The 19,500-nt window shown below is 31.2% G+C and overlaps 2 protein-coding genes across 2 annotated transcripts; both read right to left on the reverse strand.

Moving 5' to 3' along the window:
• LOC130442466 (carboxylic ester hydrolase-like) lies at positions 1-10,108 on the reverse strand. Its single transcript, XM_056776598.1, has 11 exons — positions 9,803-10,108; positions 9,534-9,683; positions 8,914-9,045; positions 8,703-8,856; positions 8,304-8,489; positions 8,035-8,234; positions 7,443-7,584; positions 6,080-6,252; positions 4,621-4,750; positions 375-510; positions 1-222 (listed from the first exon to the last, which is right to left on the reverse strand). Exons 1-11 carry the CDS (start codon positions 9,842-9,844, stop codon positions 36-38), a joined length of 1,632 nt encoding a protein of 543 aa, XP_056632576.1. The 5' UTR covers positions 9,845-10,108; the 3' UTR covers positions 1-35.
• Positions 10,109-11,246: 1,138 nt separating this feature from the next.
• Positions 11,247-19,218, reverse strand: LOC130442467 (carboxylic ester hydrolase-like). The gene is made up of 11 exons (XM_056776599.1): positions 19,118-19,218; positions 18,906-19,055; positions 18,123-18,254; positions 17,742-17,895; positions 17,158-17,343; positions 16,764-16,963; positions 16,175-16,316; positions 14,058-14,230; positions 13,818-13,947; positions 11,682-11,817; positions 11,247-11,464 (listed from the first exon to the last, which is right to left on the reverse strand). Exons 1-11 carry the CDS (start codon positions 19,157-19,159, stop codon positions 11,278-11,280), a joined length of 1,632 nt encoding a protein of 543 aa, XP_056632577.1. The 5' UTR covers positions 19,160-19,218; the 3' UTR covers positions 11,247-11,277.
• Positions 19,219-19,500: the final 282 nt, after the last annotated feature.

Consider the following 19,500-nt stretch of genomic DNA (forward strand, 5'->3'; position numbering starts at 1 on the left):
TATTTAAATCACAAGTTTTATTTTTTTTTTTTTTCTTAGAAGGAAATATATGGTTTTAGAGCATATTGTTCGTATAAATCCACCCATGATCCGTATGAGAAATTCCGTGGATTTTTATATAAATTTAAATTTTCTCCGATATCCAAATAAGTGAAATCGCCTTCAGTTACGGATGGCCATATGATGTTGTCAAATAGCTCATCATTTGTAGGAGTAGGGTTCCTAGAAATGAAGATCTTTTCAAGGAAATATTTGATATTTGAATAAATAGAAAAAAAACCACCAAACAATAATATAGAAACACTAATATTAATAGCATACTCAATACAAATCAATCACAATGAAATATTTCAACCAATAAAATTTGTACTCACAGATATTTTACAAAATTACACATCAATGTGACGTATCTTTGAAGAACTTTCTTATCTGATTCGGGATACTGGTCGTAGTTATCGTAATAAGCCCAAAAATATTTTTGATCTTCTCCGTGTACAACCTTACCAATACCTGCGAAATACAACGAAATACAATATCGAGAATAACTTCTCAAGCAAATAAAAAAAAATCAGGGAGCATCACGAACGAGAAGATCGGATATCAATAACTGTTCTCTGTTTACTTTATCATAAAATATACAATAATAGAATATATCTTTCCAGATAAACAATATATAGAAGCGTGTATTTTTTAAAGGTATTTTTTGTGTCTCTTGTCAATAGATCAGAAGGGTCTTTATGTGCTTGTTTATTGTTTCCTTCTTCGTCTTATGACTACATTCGTGTAATCCTGACCTTTTTTTGAGTAATTTTAATGAATTATAGGGATAATTGTCAGTAATATACTTTTTTTTGGATAATTTACTTATTACAGAGAATGTAAAATCCTAGTCCATTGAACTTTTCTCTTCATAATTAGTAGACCATTAGATAAGACTCAGATTTGGTTCAATTGTATTGTAGTTGATTTACCATCAGAACTATTCTAAATTGTAAATAGATTTCTGCCTAATAACCAAACCTTTTCTGTCACTATTACTTTTTTATTTTGGTCCAGATTACTGGTTCTTTGAAGGTAATGCCTTGACAAGGGAAGGCCAGAGCTTACGAAATATTGCAGAAATGATAAGGGCAGTGGAGACTACCGTTCACGATGCATTCCAGAGTTTCCGAAAGACTTCTAGCTAAGATCCGACCACTGGTAGTGGCCGACAAAGGGTATTACAATAGTAGATGATAGATTCATCATATTCTCGGTATCGGGAGACCGATATTTACCAGTTTTTGAGGTACGAGATAGATTTGAAGTGGGACAAAACAGACGTATAAGCTCAGACACAGCACAGGAGAGACTGAGAGAGCATGGAATTGTATCAACGCGATCAACACCAGAGCTCCAACTCTTAGAAAGATATTGTAGAGAATGGCGAATATTTGCCGACTGGCATTCTGATTCTACTCCAAAGCAATGGAGAACAGATTTATTCAAAGTTCTCTTCGCGAATAACGATTTTTTGATAGGAGATCAGTTATCAATTTTCACAATGGGGCTCTGACCCATATACTGTGCTTTTCAGATAAAAGTATCCACCTTTAATAACTTTTGTAATACTGGTATATAGAAAAAATCCAAAAACATGTCAATTTATGTTGGAAGGGGCAAGCATTATGGCTTATTTAAACTTACTGGAAAAGCCACCCCCTCACCCCTAGCAGCATCCCCTTTATTTTTTTAAATTACTTGTCATATTTGTTATGTAAAATTTGGATACTCCTCTTTGAGCTGATTTCAAAAATGTATAATACTTGTAGGTTAAAGTGGTTAGTTTATGAGATAAACAATTTTTCTTTTAAGAGCACAAATTTTACTTATTATTTACTTTCACCTTATTTGCCTGTACTAAAATGGGTTGTACAACAGTTCAAACCCTTTAATCTTTTTAACTGTGCTATTTATTCTACTTAAAAAATCCAAACAACAAAAAACTCTACTTTTTATTAAAGTTTGACATTGTCAACTAGAATTTGTAGTCACTATTGATAGTGTAATTTGATATATTATTTATTTTGTTTCTCTGAAATGGTTTACTCTTTGCAAGAAAGAATTGAAATTGTAGGTTTATACTACCAAAATAATAATTGTGCAAGAGCTGCTACTAGAATATTTAACGAATTACATGACGGAAGACATGCAACTCATAAGTATGTAATTCATCTGATGGAGAAATTTACCACAACAGGGTCTGTTTGCAATAAAGTGCATAAGCGAGAGGGACTCGTAAATAACGAAGCAATCCAAGTGGCAATTTTAGGGCAAGTCAGCTTAGAGGCTCAACAACCCCAATCGTTGTCAACAATAAGTAGAGCGATCGGTGTTTCATCTTCTACAGTTTTCCGAGTTCTACATAAATTCAAGTACCACCCATACAAAGTTAAGTTGGTGCACGAGCTGAATGAAGATGATTTTGATCGTCGTCTAGAGTTTTGCGAATCAATGACGCAAATTATCAATAACAATCCACAATTGTTAAACAATATTTGCATTTCTGAAGAATGCTCGTGGTCATTAAATGGCTTAGTAAGTAGGCATAATTGTAGATATTGGGCTGAAAGTGATCCACATATTATGCGTGAATTCCATACACAACATCCCCAAAATTTAAACGTTTGGTGTGGTATCCTAGGTGACCACATTGTCGGACCTTTCTTCATCAACGGAAATTTAAATGGTGAATCATATCTTGAGTTACTCAGGGAAGGGGTTGACCCACGTATTACAACAATAATAGAAAATGATGATAACCTTTCCGAAGATTTACTGGTATTTCAATAAGACGGAGCTCCCCCACACTATGCTATGCCTGTCCGACAATTTTTAATAGAAACATTCCCCGCTCGTTGGATAGGTAGAAGGGGGCAGATGATGGAGTGGCCACCTAGGTCACCGGATTTAACACCCCTAGACTTCTTTTTATGGGAGTATTTGAAAACAAAAGTTTATGCTACCCAACCAGAATCTCTGGATGATTTACGAGAGAGGATAGAAAATGAATGTCGACAATTAAATCCAGCCGTATTAAGCAATGTCAGAGAAGCATTTCAAAATAGATTATACCATTGTATGGAAGTGAATGGTACTCATTTTGAACACTTATTGTAACTTCATAATAAATAGCACAGTTAAAAAGATTAAAAAGTTTGAAATGTTGTACAACCCATCTTAGTACAGGCAAATAAGGTGAAAGTAAATAATAAGTAAAATTTGTGCTCTTAAAAGAAAAATTGTTTATCTCATAAACTAACCACTTTAACCTACAAGTATTATACATTTTTGAAATCAGCTCAAAGAGGAGTATCCAAATTTTACATAAAAAATATGAAAAGTAATTTAAAAAAATAAAGGGGATGCTGCTAGGGGTGAGGGGGTGACTTTTCCAGTAAGTTTAAATAAGCCATAATGCTTGCCCCTTCCAACATAAATTGACGTGTTTTTGGATTTTTTCTAAATACCAGTATTACAAAAGTTATTAAAGGTGGATACTTTCATCTGAAAAGCACTGTATATATATATATATATATATATATATATATATATATATATATATATATATATATATATATATATATATAATATATATATATATATATATATATATATATACTCTGAGGTATATTCTAGAGGCTGTCATCTTGTTTGCTCAATTTATTAGTGATCATTTTATTTTGATGCATGATAACGCTTGTTCAAGTACCACTAAAATTGTTACCGAATATTTGAAGGTTAATGGGAATCACAATTCTGAACTGTCCTACACGATCTTCCGATATGCATCCCATAAAGCATTTATGGGATAATTTTGGGCGTGTTAAGACATCGTTTTCTCCCTCCTAGTAACTTGAAGCAGTTCAAAATTAATCTTCGTGAAGAATGGCATACTATTACTACTTTATTTTGTATATATTTGTTAATAATGAATAAAAATCATTCATTTGTGGCAAATTTTATGTGAATAAATGAATTCTCACTTCGAATTTAACTTGTTAATATATTTAACGAAGGACCACATTTGAATCTTAGTCTGTTGTGCATTTGAATTGATCTCCTAATGAAACCTCGATATTATGTTATAAATTTTTCTCAATTTACCTCATGTCAATACATAGCGACATTTCTCTGAAATGTTTGCTGCTTTGATGACACATATGTAACATGTTTTCAATCTGTTTCATTCGTTTCCAAATCAATTCTGTATTTTTAGTATGATGTTTCTATAGGGTATACTCATAAACGTAAAATTTTATATTGCTCTTTCCTTCATGATGGAATTTCCCTATCTCACACTGTTAATTTGGAGAGGTGTAATTGACTTTGTGAGAACAATTCGTCATTTTTATAATTGGACAGTTCTTTGTCGTACAAAACAGAAAAAGAATTTTTGGATGAATTATTTGTTGTGCAAAAATCTTGTTATACATCGGATTCGTATCATACGATAGTACAATTTTAAACAGAAAGCAGTTTGACTAACATTATTAAACTGGATAAAGCATTTTTCTGTAAAACCTACTGTTATATTATATGGATTAAACAAGTAACGAGATCATAAAAACAATAGCTCACCCGGAATTGAAATGTTGTTTTGTCCCAATTCTCCATGATATGTAAATTCGTAAAAGTGTAGATCAACATGCTTCGACAGTAATTCAGCAAATTTTATAATTGCTCGGATAAATTTATTGTCACTGTAATACTGTAAAAAAAATTTATTATTAAATTCTGGCTGCCCCCTTTTTGAACACCGTATATGTAAAGAGCAATCTTTTGACAAAAACTTTTAGAAAAGCGAACCGTAGGTTATTCAGAATTGTTGCAAAAATCTCTTCAATTTCCTCATATTTGGAATTTTTTATTCGCTTCTGTTGATAATTGTTCTTTATTTTAAGCCTGTTGTACTTTTATGATACTATTGATACTTAGACTCATTTTCGGTCCATCAAAAATTATAGTTGAAATTATTTTGAAATGTCAAAAAAAATCAGCAAAAACTAATATATGCTATTTGAGTTTTGAAATTTAAATAGAACGATATATTTGACAAGTTTGACTCAAGTTTTCAATATCTTGTTTATTATTAACTAAAAACTTATTTTGTTCTACACAATTCTAGTTAAGTCAGGATTTTTTTTCTTGCTTCATATTCTCCATAAAATCATGATCTCTATTTTTTCTTTTTCCTACGTCCTGGTTCTCACAGAACCGAGTAATTTTTTTCTTTGTCTATTTTATCTTTTCGAACGTTGTCTCTATTGATTGTCTTCATTTTTTATCGATTATCGTTATTTACAGTTTTTCATCATCATTGTTAACGTATTTTCATCATACATCATCACGGAATTATCATTTCACTGTAAATATAAAACATGATAGCAATTAATTTGCTTTTGATTTATTCCTTATTTCTTTGGGATACCCATTGATATTATTATTGATTTCTCCTATTCATTTCAAAATTTCATCAATCTCTATTATATTGTTTAACCAGTTGAAAATCTTAAAAAAATTTCAGGCCAACTATCAAGTTAATCTACATTTTTGTTATTATTCGTCTTGACTAGGATAACTTTCGACCAAATGATTATAGAGGCATAACTTGTTCTGCAGCTTGAAAACTTCATCATTTCTTTTATTTTGTTATATTCTTCTTAGAGAAAATCTTAAGGTTTTTATTGATTTTGCTAAAACCCTTTCAGACAAACTTATTGAATTAAATTTTCTTTCATTTGTGGAATTTTTGGAAAAAAATTCCCTCCAGGCAAAATCGAGAGCACCACTTGGAAGAATTATACAGGTCTTAAGATCGTTTTATAAATGAATTACATGAATATTACCAATATTACTAATTTTGACAGATAAAAATGGTTATCTGGTGTTTACATGGGTTTAAAAATGACAGCTATATAGAAAGCTATATGGAAATAATACGATCTAATGTGATGCCATTCACAAAACATTGTCAATTAATGACTTCAGCAAAATCAGTTACAAACTGTTTCTAGTAGTAATTAGAGATATTATTTACCTGAACGGCTTTACCGACATTATCACCAAATGGCTGATCTCCTACGTAGATACTTCTTATTTTATTACCTACCTCCCATTTAATATCACTGTTAAAGATATACATATCAGAATCAACCAGTAAGCTAGGATTATCATCATAACCTTGGACACGTTTTTTCCATGATTCCATATCTATCAAAATCAATAAATATTTCATCAACTCCGAATAACACACTTCTGTAAAAAACGGTCTAATCGATATGAAAAAGTGCTTTAAGGAAAGAAACTTTTTGAAAAAAGTTTAATGAAAAATAAGGATCTATTGTTAAAGTTAATGCATTATGTAAAATTTACATGAGTGAACACGGTTTTGTTGCCTCATTTGGAGTTATATTGTAAATCTTTCATCCATATTCTTCGTTTGAAACGCAATGTTTTTGAGAAAACAAGATTAATTAATAAATTAATGTATATAAGAAAAATAGATTTGAAATGTGGAAATTAGTTATGTGAATCTCAAAAACGATGATAAAGTTTTTTGATAATAGAAGTACGAAGGTTGTACATAAAACGAAATTCCGAAGGAGCTCCATGTCCATGTGAAAGGGGCTTCTAGTGATTATCATCTCTTCTCTGAATTGAAGGAAGAATTAGAAGTAACGAAGACACATTTCACAATCGAAGAAGAGCTGAAAAAGAAGTTTTAGCATTGAACGAAACGGCAATTATATAGAAAAGTAGAGGGACATCTAAGCTCTCGGAACAAATGTTATTCAATGCCAATAAACTTGTTTTCCATTGTGAACATTCGTTAGGAACGTTTTTTATGGATAAGACTTGAACATAATGGATATATTTTTTATAAATTGAGAATACTATCTGTTGTTAAGTTGGAATTATATCATATAAAATAATAATTAGACCTATTGTATGAGGCCGAACAATACGCTGAAAAAATATGCTTATTATTTTGGAAGGGAAAATTGTCGAAGACATATACAAAAAATGAAGATATATGGAAAATTAAATTAAATCCTAAACGAATACAGTGGCTTCAAAATCCTGAATAGATCTAAGAAATAAAATCAGCAAAAAATATCTACAGAGAAGTAGTAGGAAGCTATCAGAAATAGAACAAGATCTAAAGAAAATCTTAGGAATCTAAGAATAAAAAAAGCTGTGGTGGAGACTGAGCGAATTGGAGCTGGGTTATAAAAGAAGTCAAAGAATTCCATGGACGGTGAAGCCCATGAATAAGTAAGTTGGTATATCATAAAAGATATCAGTTTTTGAATAATTATGTGATAAACTTTGATACATTATGCAATACAATACAAATACTAATGCAAATTTTTTTCATATAATCAATTTTTGCTTCTTACCGCTAGCTACTCCTATACCTTCCTCTGAATTAAAACCCATGAGAACCGGCACTTGGTGGAATGTGCCGTTTTCTACTAAAGTATACATCAAATCAGAAATAAAAGCACCTTCGTGAGGTGGCTCTATTACAGGCGCAAATACCTAAAATTAATAATAACATATACCGTGATAAATAGTTGCAAATTAGAGATAACTTGAATGTATTTATAATTATAGATTTGATGTACACTGAGACCTATCTATTGTTAGAGCACTGGTAATGAACAGTATGTAAAGAGAATCTCACTTCTTTGAGAAAGTACAGGATGAGGGTCAATCCAAGCTTTGGAGTTATCTAGTTCCTCACACTTCAAGAGACTATATATAGATGTAGGTTTTGTCCTCTATGTAACAGAATCTATATTCGTAAATTTTTCTTGTTGGGTTGATTGAACCCAATCTATCACTAAAGATTATTTGTCGTATCAATCATAAGTTAGTTATGAAGTTGACTCGAGCTTTTTTTAACAAATATGTCATTCATATTGAAATATAAGTATTATAATTTTTTGCAATTTTACAACATCCTACTAATGAAGATGGTATACTCACTTTATATTTATTGCCCGTGGCGACTATCGAAGATGCGTCCACACTTACTAGAAACTCTAGTAACTCCTCAGTGGATCTGGTTACATTAAACGTCGGATCAATTTCCGCAGCAATTCCATAAGCTATCTGTTCAGCATTTCTTTGGTACGCCCAGGTACACAAAGCTGAACCACTCATACCAATTGCAGCTCTGAACAATCCTAATATATGATATGTAAAGAATATATATCCGATTTTCACTTTTTGTATTGAATTTGACAGCAACCTACCTTTAGATCCTGGACTTATAAGGTTATAAGTAACGGATGCTGATCCAGCACTTTGACCCATAATAGTTACTTGTTGTGGATCTCCACCAAAGTACTCAATGTTATCGTGTACCCATTTGAGAGCAAATTGTTGGTCTTTCAAACCCATATTTCCAGAAATGACTCCATCATCAGTCGATAGGAATCCTTAAAAGAGCAATTCTTAGAAATAAATAATAAATATATGACCATAGATTCTGAATACGGAGGTGAACTAAATTGAATTACTCATATTTGAAACGATATTAATATTAATAATTTAGTAACTGACATCCTTCTATATATCCAATTTTCGTTTAAGTGGCTATCTAGATAACGATATTCATAAGTGGTTTGTTTCAAATGATGTAGTTATCTTACCAAATGGTCCAACTCGATAATTAAATGTAACCAGAATCAAATCTTGACGTATAAGGAAAGCAGGTAGCTTGTTATTATAATTAGCATGGCCATGTATGAAAGTTCCTCCATAAATGGAAACCAGAACTGGCAGTTTTCGGGTATCTTCAGGTTTCTTGATAAATAAAAATATCAATTTCGAATAACTTATTTCTTGTAATCATTGACTTACTAAGGGTGTGTAAACATTTAGATAGAGGCAATCTTCTGTTTGATATTTTTCCTCTTTATCAACTTGGTAACAGGACACGGAATTATTATTGGCTTCCAGAATTCCTTCCCAGTTGGTGACAGGTTGTGGTGGCTGTAAAGATTTCATAACGAAAGAATATTAAGGAAAGTGCGGAACAAATTTGCAATAATTTTCACATGCTGCGTTGATGTCAGTTCTACTTTGATATTCTTGAAGTAACCTTACAAAAAATACACAAAAATAATGAATCGCTATTGTTTTTAACAATGCTCATTTACCATCAAGCAGGTGTCACCTATGCTTAAGTTATCCTTTTCTCGATTACTAATTAGATATATTCTTGAGCGGTTTTATGTCACAAAGAAGCTACAAATCAATGTCAATAAACTCTATATTATCAAATTTATTCAAAAATAATAATCATTAGTAATGTGAAAATGTCTCGCCTCAAATTCCGCCCAACTCTAGTTGTTTAATTGTACGAAATTATTGTTTCTGCTTAGTGAACAACAATAGAAATGTTATACATACAATCGAAACGCAACACAAAAGTTTTCCATATTATTGAAGAATTTTGATTAATAAACTATTACACTTACCTGAAACCTTAGGTTACCCACAGGTGGGGCAGCAAACGGTATACCCAAATAAGCATAATAAGTTAGATCACCAGTAACAGGAGGAGTTACTGAAATTCCTCGAATTTTTCCATTCGGTAGAGAAATAAGAAGGTCATCATCGCAGAATATCTGAAAAGCATTCCGAATTTATTAGATTCTAATAGTGAGAATTGAACAAGCAACAAATGAAAGGCAAAAAAATATTCGAAAGATGGAATGTAAGTATCAATTAACATTAAATATTTTACCTGGACAATTGTTATCAGCAGCAAGAGAGCAAAGTATAACATCTTCCTTATCTATCAATTTATTAACTTAATAATGTTATTTACTTCACTTATTTCGCATTTTATAATCAAATGAAATCGTTATCTAGCACGTGATCACTTGATTCTTGAAAAGTGGATATTTTTCGTGATAAATGAGAACAAGAGTTTTGAGATTGTATATAATAACACAAATTGTGCACTCAGGAAAAATTTTCTAAGAAAACCGTTTTTCTAATACTCTAAACTGATCATCAACGCGATCATTGATGTATCCTTAATCACTATAATGCAAAAATATCTAAACGCTTCCTCTGTCATCTAACAGGGAACCATTTTCTGAATATTGTTAAGCCAGCGTGTCGGTGGTCGTCCTCTACTTCTCGGTCTCCACTTACTTTACTCAAGCCTATCTTCTTGCGTAATATCAAGTTCCTCCATTACCTGTATTTTATTAATATTAGAGTTTTGGTCCGTATGCTAGCACCAATTACTATGAATGTATTAAAACTTGGTCTTACTCAGTACAAGTTCCTTCAGTTGTATTAGAGCTATCCCTCAAAATAATATGTAAGACTTTTCCTCGCTTTTATACTAACCAATTAAGTAACTGGATCAAAGAGCTTCTTACTTTTAAGGTTGCTGTTACCGAAAAGCTGAGTTACCTAGATATTTTCGTGTCCTTAGAGTCCCTGTTCATGATTGAGTGTTACCTACCTTACAGTGTCCACCTTCAGGTTCTGATGGAGTTCGCTACTTCGAAAGTACCAATAGGGATATTTTTTAGCACTTCAGTTTGGAATCTCTAGATTATATATGAAATGATACAACAATAATAAAGATGATAGATCATAACACATGGTGAAAAACATAAGAAAATAGAAGAAACTAGTATAAGTAACCATTTACCAGTACTTTAATAAATGAGAATAAAGAGAGTGGAAAACTGTTATGAAATATTATGTTGATAAATTTGAAAATTCTCAAGTGAATGTATAATACAAAACATCACTATTCAAAGAATATCTAGCCTAAATTTCATTTTACAACTAGGATCATTGAGTGTGCTTGCTGACATAAAAAACGCTCTATTAGTAAATATTTCTAGAGATATAGGCATTAGCTCTTAGTGAGTCTGATCTAGCTCAATATGAATGATAACTCATAATTGACGGACAAATAGTCCAACAGTAGATGAAATGATATAGATTAAGATGTCTTAGATAATTTCAGGTGAGTTGTATGCTATTACCAGATAATAAAATTTATGTGCCTTTGTAATCTTCTTCAAAATAATTTACTCGAATGAACCAGCCAACTTGCTCCAATTCAGTTAACAAATTATCATGATAACCCTTTTTCGCTCTGAAATTCCCATCTTTTCAATTTTATTCATAAAAAAGGTATTTGGGGAAAATAAAGGAACAAATAAATGACATTTTTTATTGATTCAGTATTTAGAAAGATATGAATGGCTTTGGAACATATTCTTCGAATATATCTACCCATGGTCCGTATGAGAAGTTTCGTGGGTTTTTATTCAAGCTCAAATTTTCATCGATGTTCAAATAGGTAAATGAGTCACTTGTTGCGGTTGGCCATGTGACATTATCAAAAAGCTCCTCGTTTTCAGGTGTAGGGTTTCTAGAAAGAATAATAATATTATAAATATTCCCAATCTCTCACTGAAAATTAAAATAGAACTCAAGTTTTGGTTACTATTTCACTTAAAAACTGAATGAAAAGAGCTCTAATTGAAAAAAATAATATACAAAATATAAAGAATTCCTTGAATAACTTGACCTTTGTCAAAATAGATATTTATCAAGCATACAAAGCACTTAAATATGACAATACTTACAAAAACTTCACAAAATTAGCAACCAATTTCACATATCTTTGTAGAGTTTTGACATCTGACTCAGAAAATTGATCATAGTTATCGTAGTTGGCCCATAAGTATTTCTGATCTTCTGCATGGGCTACTTTGCCAATACCTACAAAATATGACCTTGTGAATAAATGTGACTAGATAGAAATAAAATTATTTGAAACTCAAATAGCATATACAAGAGAAAAATCTGATAATTTAAGCTAGGTATCGATCTCAAAATATAATATATTTTCTATTATATCCATTGGATCAAAGAAGAAAGATATTAGTGACGTTTTTTATATTTCTTTAAAAAATAACAGCTATTATAAATTTCCAAAATGTCATCCTACACTTCATGGAGAAACTGGGCGATATGCATACATAAGAGAAATGGTTTTCTTATTAATACAACTTCTGTTATAATTTCAAATTCTCTTTCTCAAATTAATAACTACAATTCTTGATCCCATCTTCAATAATCCAATTCAGGGAATGTTAGGTTGTGCAAATTACAAAATTTCGTTCACGATGTTAGTTTTTAGCTTTGTAGCCCATATAATCTATGATGTAAAAATATGTTTTCTCGAACCTCTACTATCAATTTAAGAGTATATATCATGATATATTCCATTTTCAAACGGCCATTCTTTTATCTTTGTGTATAACGATAAAGGAAATAACATGTTTATAGGTCATACATAGGGTCTATATATTAGAAAATTGCTACCGCAGAATTGAGCATTTAATGCAAAGGCTCTGGAAGATTTCTGGTGGCAAGTACAAATCTATGCAAATCTATGAATTACACAGTGCAATTTCGTACAAGCTCATGTGACAGATCACTTTCTAAAATTTATGATGATCCCTGCTGGATCACTCCTCCATGACTGGAAACCAGTGGTCTAAACCATACATTTCAGAGACCTCTTAACCAATGGAATTCATGTTGCGAATCCACTTCTATGTTATATTTTACACTTCCACATCAAATATTAAGATGCATAATTTCTGTTTTCATCTAACGGGCCATTTCACTCTATTCTAATTGTCTTCTTCTTCTTACTCCATTATAGGCATATTTTCATCAATTGATGGTAAGATTATCATTCCAACTTTTTCGTGGCCTTCCTATACTTCTCCTCAGTGGTGAGTTGTCTCGTGTTATCCTTACTATTCTTTCCTCGCTCATTATACAATGTGTTCGCTCCATTCGTGCTTTCTGCTCAGTACCCATTCGTTAATATTCTCCACTTTGCATTTTTGCCTTATGTCGTCGCTACGTTCCCTGATTAGGAGCGTTTTTCCAGTAATTTTTCGTAGGACTTTCACTTCGCTTGTTTCCAGAAGTCATCTTGTTTTTGCTGTATAAGGCCGAGTTTCTGCGGTGTACAGCATTATACGTTTGATTACAGTTTTGTACGATCTTGACTTGGCCTCAATACTCATGTATTTGTTTTTCCATATAGTGTCGTTCAGACATCCGGCTGCTCTTGCTGCTTTTATTGCTAATTTTATTTTGGAAAAATCAATAACGTTCACAGGCAGTGGTTGGAACAGAAACAAAAGTGAGTAGAAAACTTAAGCTGATATCCAAAGACATAACGAATACAACAACTTTTTTTTCTTCGGAAAAAGCAAGCACGAATAATATCAAGAAATATCTGTTGGTAAAGACGGCGACCTAGTTTTTCAAAATAAACGGAAGATTCAGCTGATATCCTTTACCATATACATACAAAGCGACTGGAGAGTCATTGAAGTTTAGTAGTTTAACATGTGAGACAAATAATTAATGGTGTAGTTCAGTGTCATAGATGAATCGAATACAAGAATTCATGAAAAATGAAAACCACATAATAATATAAAAAAATAGAATAAGCACCAGAACTTTATATAGAAGGCGACCTAGTTTTTTGAATCGAACAAAGATTCGATTTTAATTCTTTTATTGTAATCAGAAATTAAAAAAATACTTCACCGTATAAATACGAAGCGACGATATGAGTGAAGAGTGTACTTGAGATAAAAATTAGTTATGTACCATGACTGAGTAAATGAATGAGAGATGAAAGAATAAACTTTGTTTGGCTCGAATTATTCTATTATTATAATTGCACTCACCCGGTATTGAAACGTTGTTTTGTCCTAATTCGCCATGATAGGAGAATTCATAAAAGTATAAATCAATGTGTTGTGAGAGTAACTCGGCAAATTTCAAAATTGGCCTAATGAATCTGTTGTCACTATAATACTTGAAAGTAAATTATTATATTAGAACTGTTAATAATATAACTAAAATTACGACATCTAGCAGCATCGTGTTAAATGGTAGAAAAACTTTTGGTTTACTATAATATTTACCTGTATGGCTTTCCCAACGTTATCACCAAATGGCTGATCTCCCATATAAATACTTCTTATTTTATAACCGACTTCTAACTTCACATAATTATCAGTAATATACATATCGTCATCAACCAATGAACGAGGATCTTCATCATATCTTTTAACATGTTTCTTCCATGAATCCATATCTACCACAAAGTTATAGTTAGTATTTTTTAACGGAATTTATGAATTCTATACATCGTCAATATCCGCGTCTTGGTTGAAACCGGAGAAATAAGTTTAAAACATCAGAATCAACTCCTACGAAGCTTCAATTAAATACATATGTTAAAAAAAATAATTCATTTTGCAGGTTCCTTTGTAGGAATATTAAATATTACAGCACTTAAAAATAAATTCTACAAACAAACTTTTCTTTTAATATGTCAGTTACATTAAACACTTTTCACATTATTTTGAAATCTAATGTTTTCAAATAATGGTAATTTGGAGAAACCAATTCATTCATTCAACGGCTGTCAACCCAAAGACTTTAGGAGCCACTTTGGAAATATCTTACGATCTCGCGAGCCACAAATGTTTTTTATTAAAATAGAAAGAATTCACAATCTTATAAAATTTTATTATTATTAATACAGAAAAATTGCAGTGATCCTTCCAAACAAAATTGGTTACTACAGTTACAAAAAAATATTCATTTTTCCCTTGCAGAGAGCATTATGTGATTGATATTGGTAATTCAGTTTTATGATAAATAAATTTGTTATTTTAAAAAATCCTCCATATTTATGAATCTCCAGTTTTATCTTCAGCACTAAAATAACATGTTTTTGAGACCATTTCACATGTATCCTATATTCGTATGGAGTGTCTCTGATTAAATACAGTTTTAGCGTCACTCAAAGAAGTGAATTTTTGTTTCAAAAATTTGGAACCAGTTCCATCTTTTTCCATGGCTTTTACAAATTTTTTGATTTAACGTGCAAAGCAACATTCTTCAAATCTAACAGACTAACCATTGGTGTTGGCTGTATTTTTTTCAAATACTAGTTTTATAATGTCATGGGTTTCTCTGAAATGAGCTTCATAAGCTAGAGATAGTTATGGGAATTTATTTCTGTTATAGTGCAGTACAGCCTTTATTCGTAGCTTTGAGGAATCAATGGAGAGTCTCTATTCCCCTGACCTATGTTCAGTTTTAACATGAAGCCCTCAATATCATTACTGTACATTGAGTCGTTCTCTTTAGAAAATATATCAACATATCAATTGTGACGTTTACAGTAACTTTGACTCAGGCCTTAAGCAGATTCCACCGCTTCAGCTTTTTCTTTGGGCACATCCAAATCTCTTATAAAATCTTTGAGCTCCAATTAGTTAATCAAATGAGATGCTTAAAAACTCACTAGAGTTGTAGATTTCGTTTTCTGAACTCCTTGAATTTTATTTTAGACCATAAACTGGAGAAGGCACATGAACATTTTCCGAATTAGGGATGGTTTCTGTTATAGAAGACACCTCCGCGTATTTTACCACATACTTCGATTTTCTCGAAAAGCCTTTGATATTGATCCAAGTAAAAAAACAGTCGCTTATGTAATGGGTAAATTTGCATCAAAGCACTGGTTTACCAAAAGACATTGCTAAATATTGAAATATGCCAAATAGCAGTTAAATACCTTTTTTGGCATTACATTCACGTGACATTTTATACGAACTAACTTCCAAAGGTCCCTCCGCGGAAATAATTGATGATAACTGTCAGAGAAAAAGTGAAAATTTGGTAAAAAAATTCTGAAATGATTTTAAACGTGAATGACAAATAATGATATTTTTTTGTTAACTTTTGAGGCGCTGCCATTAAAATGAAAATAATCTCACCTAACCTAACCAATAACCATATTTAGTTAGGTTAGGTTGGTTCCAGTTACTTTGAATGTCGCCTTATTTCATTATTATGTCATAGATGTTGGTGTATTAATTGATAATTCAAGTTTTATTTACCAAAAAAAAACGATTAACATGTGGAAGTCTATCCACAAAAGGTCTTATATTATAAAACGTAATTGCAACGCCTCTTTTACAGTGAGAAAAACTTCGCTCTTTCTGGTAGCTTCCCTAAAATTTACCTTTTGCCATTCCTATACCTTCTTCTGAGTTGAATCCCATTAAAACTGGAACTTTTGTGAATGAACCGTTTTCGACCGAAGTGTACATAACATCGGAAATGAAAGCTCCTTCATGAGGTACTTCTATGACCGGTGAAAATACCTAAAATAGTAATAAAATCTGAAAATTGCAATTCAATATCGTTAAATCTAATTTATATAATGAATATCATCCACCAATTTAAGAGCTCTTGGCTCCACATTGAAAAACGTTTTATTCTTTATATTACGAGTATTTCAAATTCACTAAGGGTTGGTTAAATATTCTTTAGGATTAACGAGCAAACGAAGTATGTCGTGAATTCAATTAACAAATAAATAAATTTAAATAAAATCAAAATAAATACTACCAATACTTTCATCCTCATAATAATAATTACTAGTTAGGGGAGCAGTTCAAAATTGAAAAGATAAATAATCTAGTTTTATTATTTGGTAAATATAATATTTTCCTTGAATATATTCTGTATTGAATTACAAATATATATATATATATATATATATATATATATATATATATATATATATATATACATTTTTCAATACTAACATTATACTTATCATGAGTATTGACTATTAGACCTGCATCAACATTCAGTAAGAAGTCTGATAATTCTTGTGTAGATCTAGTTCTCTCAAAACTAGGATCAATTTCAGTAGCTATACCATAAGCTGTCTCCACAGCATTTCTTTGTTGCGCCCAGTCGCACAAAACAGAGCCGCTCATTCCTATTGCAGCCCTAAACAGTCCTGAAATTTTCGAAAAATACTCAACATCTTCAGTATAAGTTCCAGTTATACAGAGCATTATTCAGGTAGAGTTCATACAAATAAAGAACATGAATCTACCGCAGGATTAAAAGTATCTGATCGTTTTACGTTTAAGTTATAGACTAGTAATACAAATTATTATTATTTTTATTTAAAATGGAATTATTACGCACCTGCCGATCCAGAGCTGAGAAGTTGATAGGTAACTGATGCCGATCCAGCGCTCTGTCCCATGATGGTTACTTGTTGTGGATCACCACCGAAAAACTCAATATTTTGATGGACCCACTTCAGAGCTAACTGTTGGTCTTTCAATCCCATGTTTCCGGGAATAACTGTATCACCAGTTGATAAAAATCCTAAAATTACAAATAAATACTTATGCTGATAATTATTTACTGAATGAATTGGTCTTTCAATCCCATGTTTCCGGGAATAACTGTATCACCAGTTGATAAAAATCCTAAAATTACAAATAAATACTTATGCTGATAATTATTTACTGAATGAATTGGTCTTTCAATCCCATGTTTCCGGGAATAACTGTATCACCAGTTGATAAAAATCCTAAAATTACAAATAAATACTTATACTGATAATTATTTACTGAATGAATATATCAAATTTACAAATATTATTGATAATTATAAATAATCGATAGTTAACTTTGCAACAAACTTCTTCTTAGTTTCTCTATTCACTGTACTGACCATGTTAATCTGGATAAAAATTTAACATAATTAAGCGTTATACTCACCAAAAGGTCCAACACGATAATTGAATGTTACAAGAATCAAATGATGGCTTATGAGGAAAGCTGGTGCTTTGCTACTATAAGAAGCATGGCCGTGTATGAATGTTCCTCCATATATAGAAACCAGAACCGGTAACTTCCTCGAATCCGAAGGTTTCTAATCAATTGAATAAGGATATACTTCAGTAATGATATATATATATATATATATATATATATATATATATATATATATATATATATATATATATATATATATATATATATATATATATATATATATATATCACAAACTAATAAGATGTTTATGTCTCTAGATTTTGAAGTCATATGCGACTGGAACTCTGTTTTCCCGAATTCTTTATAATTCATTTATTTACTTACTAGTGGTGTGAAAACGCTTAGATAAAGACAATCTTCTGTTTGATACTTCTCGTCCTTATCCACTTGATAGCAAGACACGGAATTATTATTGGCTTCCAAAATTCCTTCCCAATTTGGAGCTGGTTGTGGTGGCTGAAAGAATACACTTTACGATGAATTTCTAGTTTAGCTTTAATATAAATTATAATTATATTTTGTTTTGAACGTTGTCTGAATTTACTGGAAATTCTAGTACGATGCTTGTCCAAAAAATAAGGTTTTCAACGAATTTTCACAATTAAAATCATATGTATTTGCATTGAATACATGCATGAAAAGCTTAGACTATTCTCAGACATAGTCACTGTCAGCTCTATGAGTGTTTATTTAATTCAAGAAAAAGACATGTTGTGGACTCATACACTCTTCCAAATTCACTTCACATAGTTTGGGATGAATGTCCACATTTTTGCACACTAGAAAAGAATCAGATTGCAGTTTTAACTTCAAATAAAATGGAAGCTCCATCTTTCACGGCTACCAAGACAAGAATTAACGTTGTAGACAACTCACAACTCCTGCCTAATAACGTTCCTAGTGTCCGGGAACCTTCTTTTATGGAGAACCCTCGTATACATGTTACTCCATATAAACTTTTTCCATTCTTTTTTTTTACGATTACTTGAATTAAATCATTCTCATGACCTCAAAAGTTGAACTGATATTGTGATTCTTTTTAATTCATTATAATTCATTATAGTATATACAAAACCTTAAATTTAAAAAGCATTGAATTATACTCACCTGAAATCGTAAATTACCTATTGGTGGTGCTGCAAAAGGAATTCCCAAATATGCATAATATGTAAGGTTGACAGTAGCTGGGGGAGTAACTGAAATTCCTCGAATTTTTCCGTTCGGTAGGGTTAATATAAGATCATCGTCGCAGAATATCTAAGAAATTAAGTTTTGATACACTTAAAAATAACATACAAATATAATAATTTAATACACACCTCCAAAATTGATATCAATAACAAGGCTACAATGCTCAGCATATCTGTTAATATTGTTATTGATTATTGTTACATAAAACCTTCAATGTTGTCATATATATAATTAGCAAAACACAATTATTTATTTTGCACTCGACTGATAAGATTATCCTCTAATAAAAAATACTTCAAAATACCTGAATGTATACATCAAAACTTTAGGGTAGATGGGTATTACGATATCGAGGCATATTTAAGGCTGAGAAAAATAGTGATACAAAGATAAACAAATAAAACTGAAAATTCGTATCAAATTTAGCACAAACATCGATAAAAAATAACGAAAATAATAAGAACCACCACAGTCAATCAGGATGAATGAAATATGGTAGGTAATTGCTTTG

The sequence above is a fragment of the Diorhabda sublineata genome, chromosome 4 (assembly GCF_026230105.1).
Source record: "Diorhabda sublineata isolate icDioSubl1.1 chromosome 4, icDioSubl1.1, whole genome shotgun sequence".
Taxonomy (NCBI): domain Eukaryota; kingdom Metazoa; phylum Arthropoda; class Insecta; order Coleoptera; family Chrysomelidae; genus Diorhabda; species Diorhabda sublineata.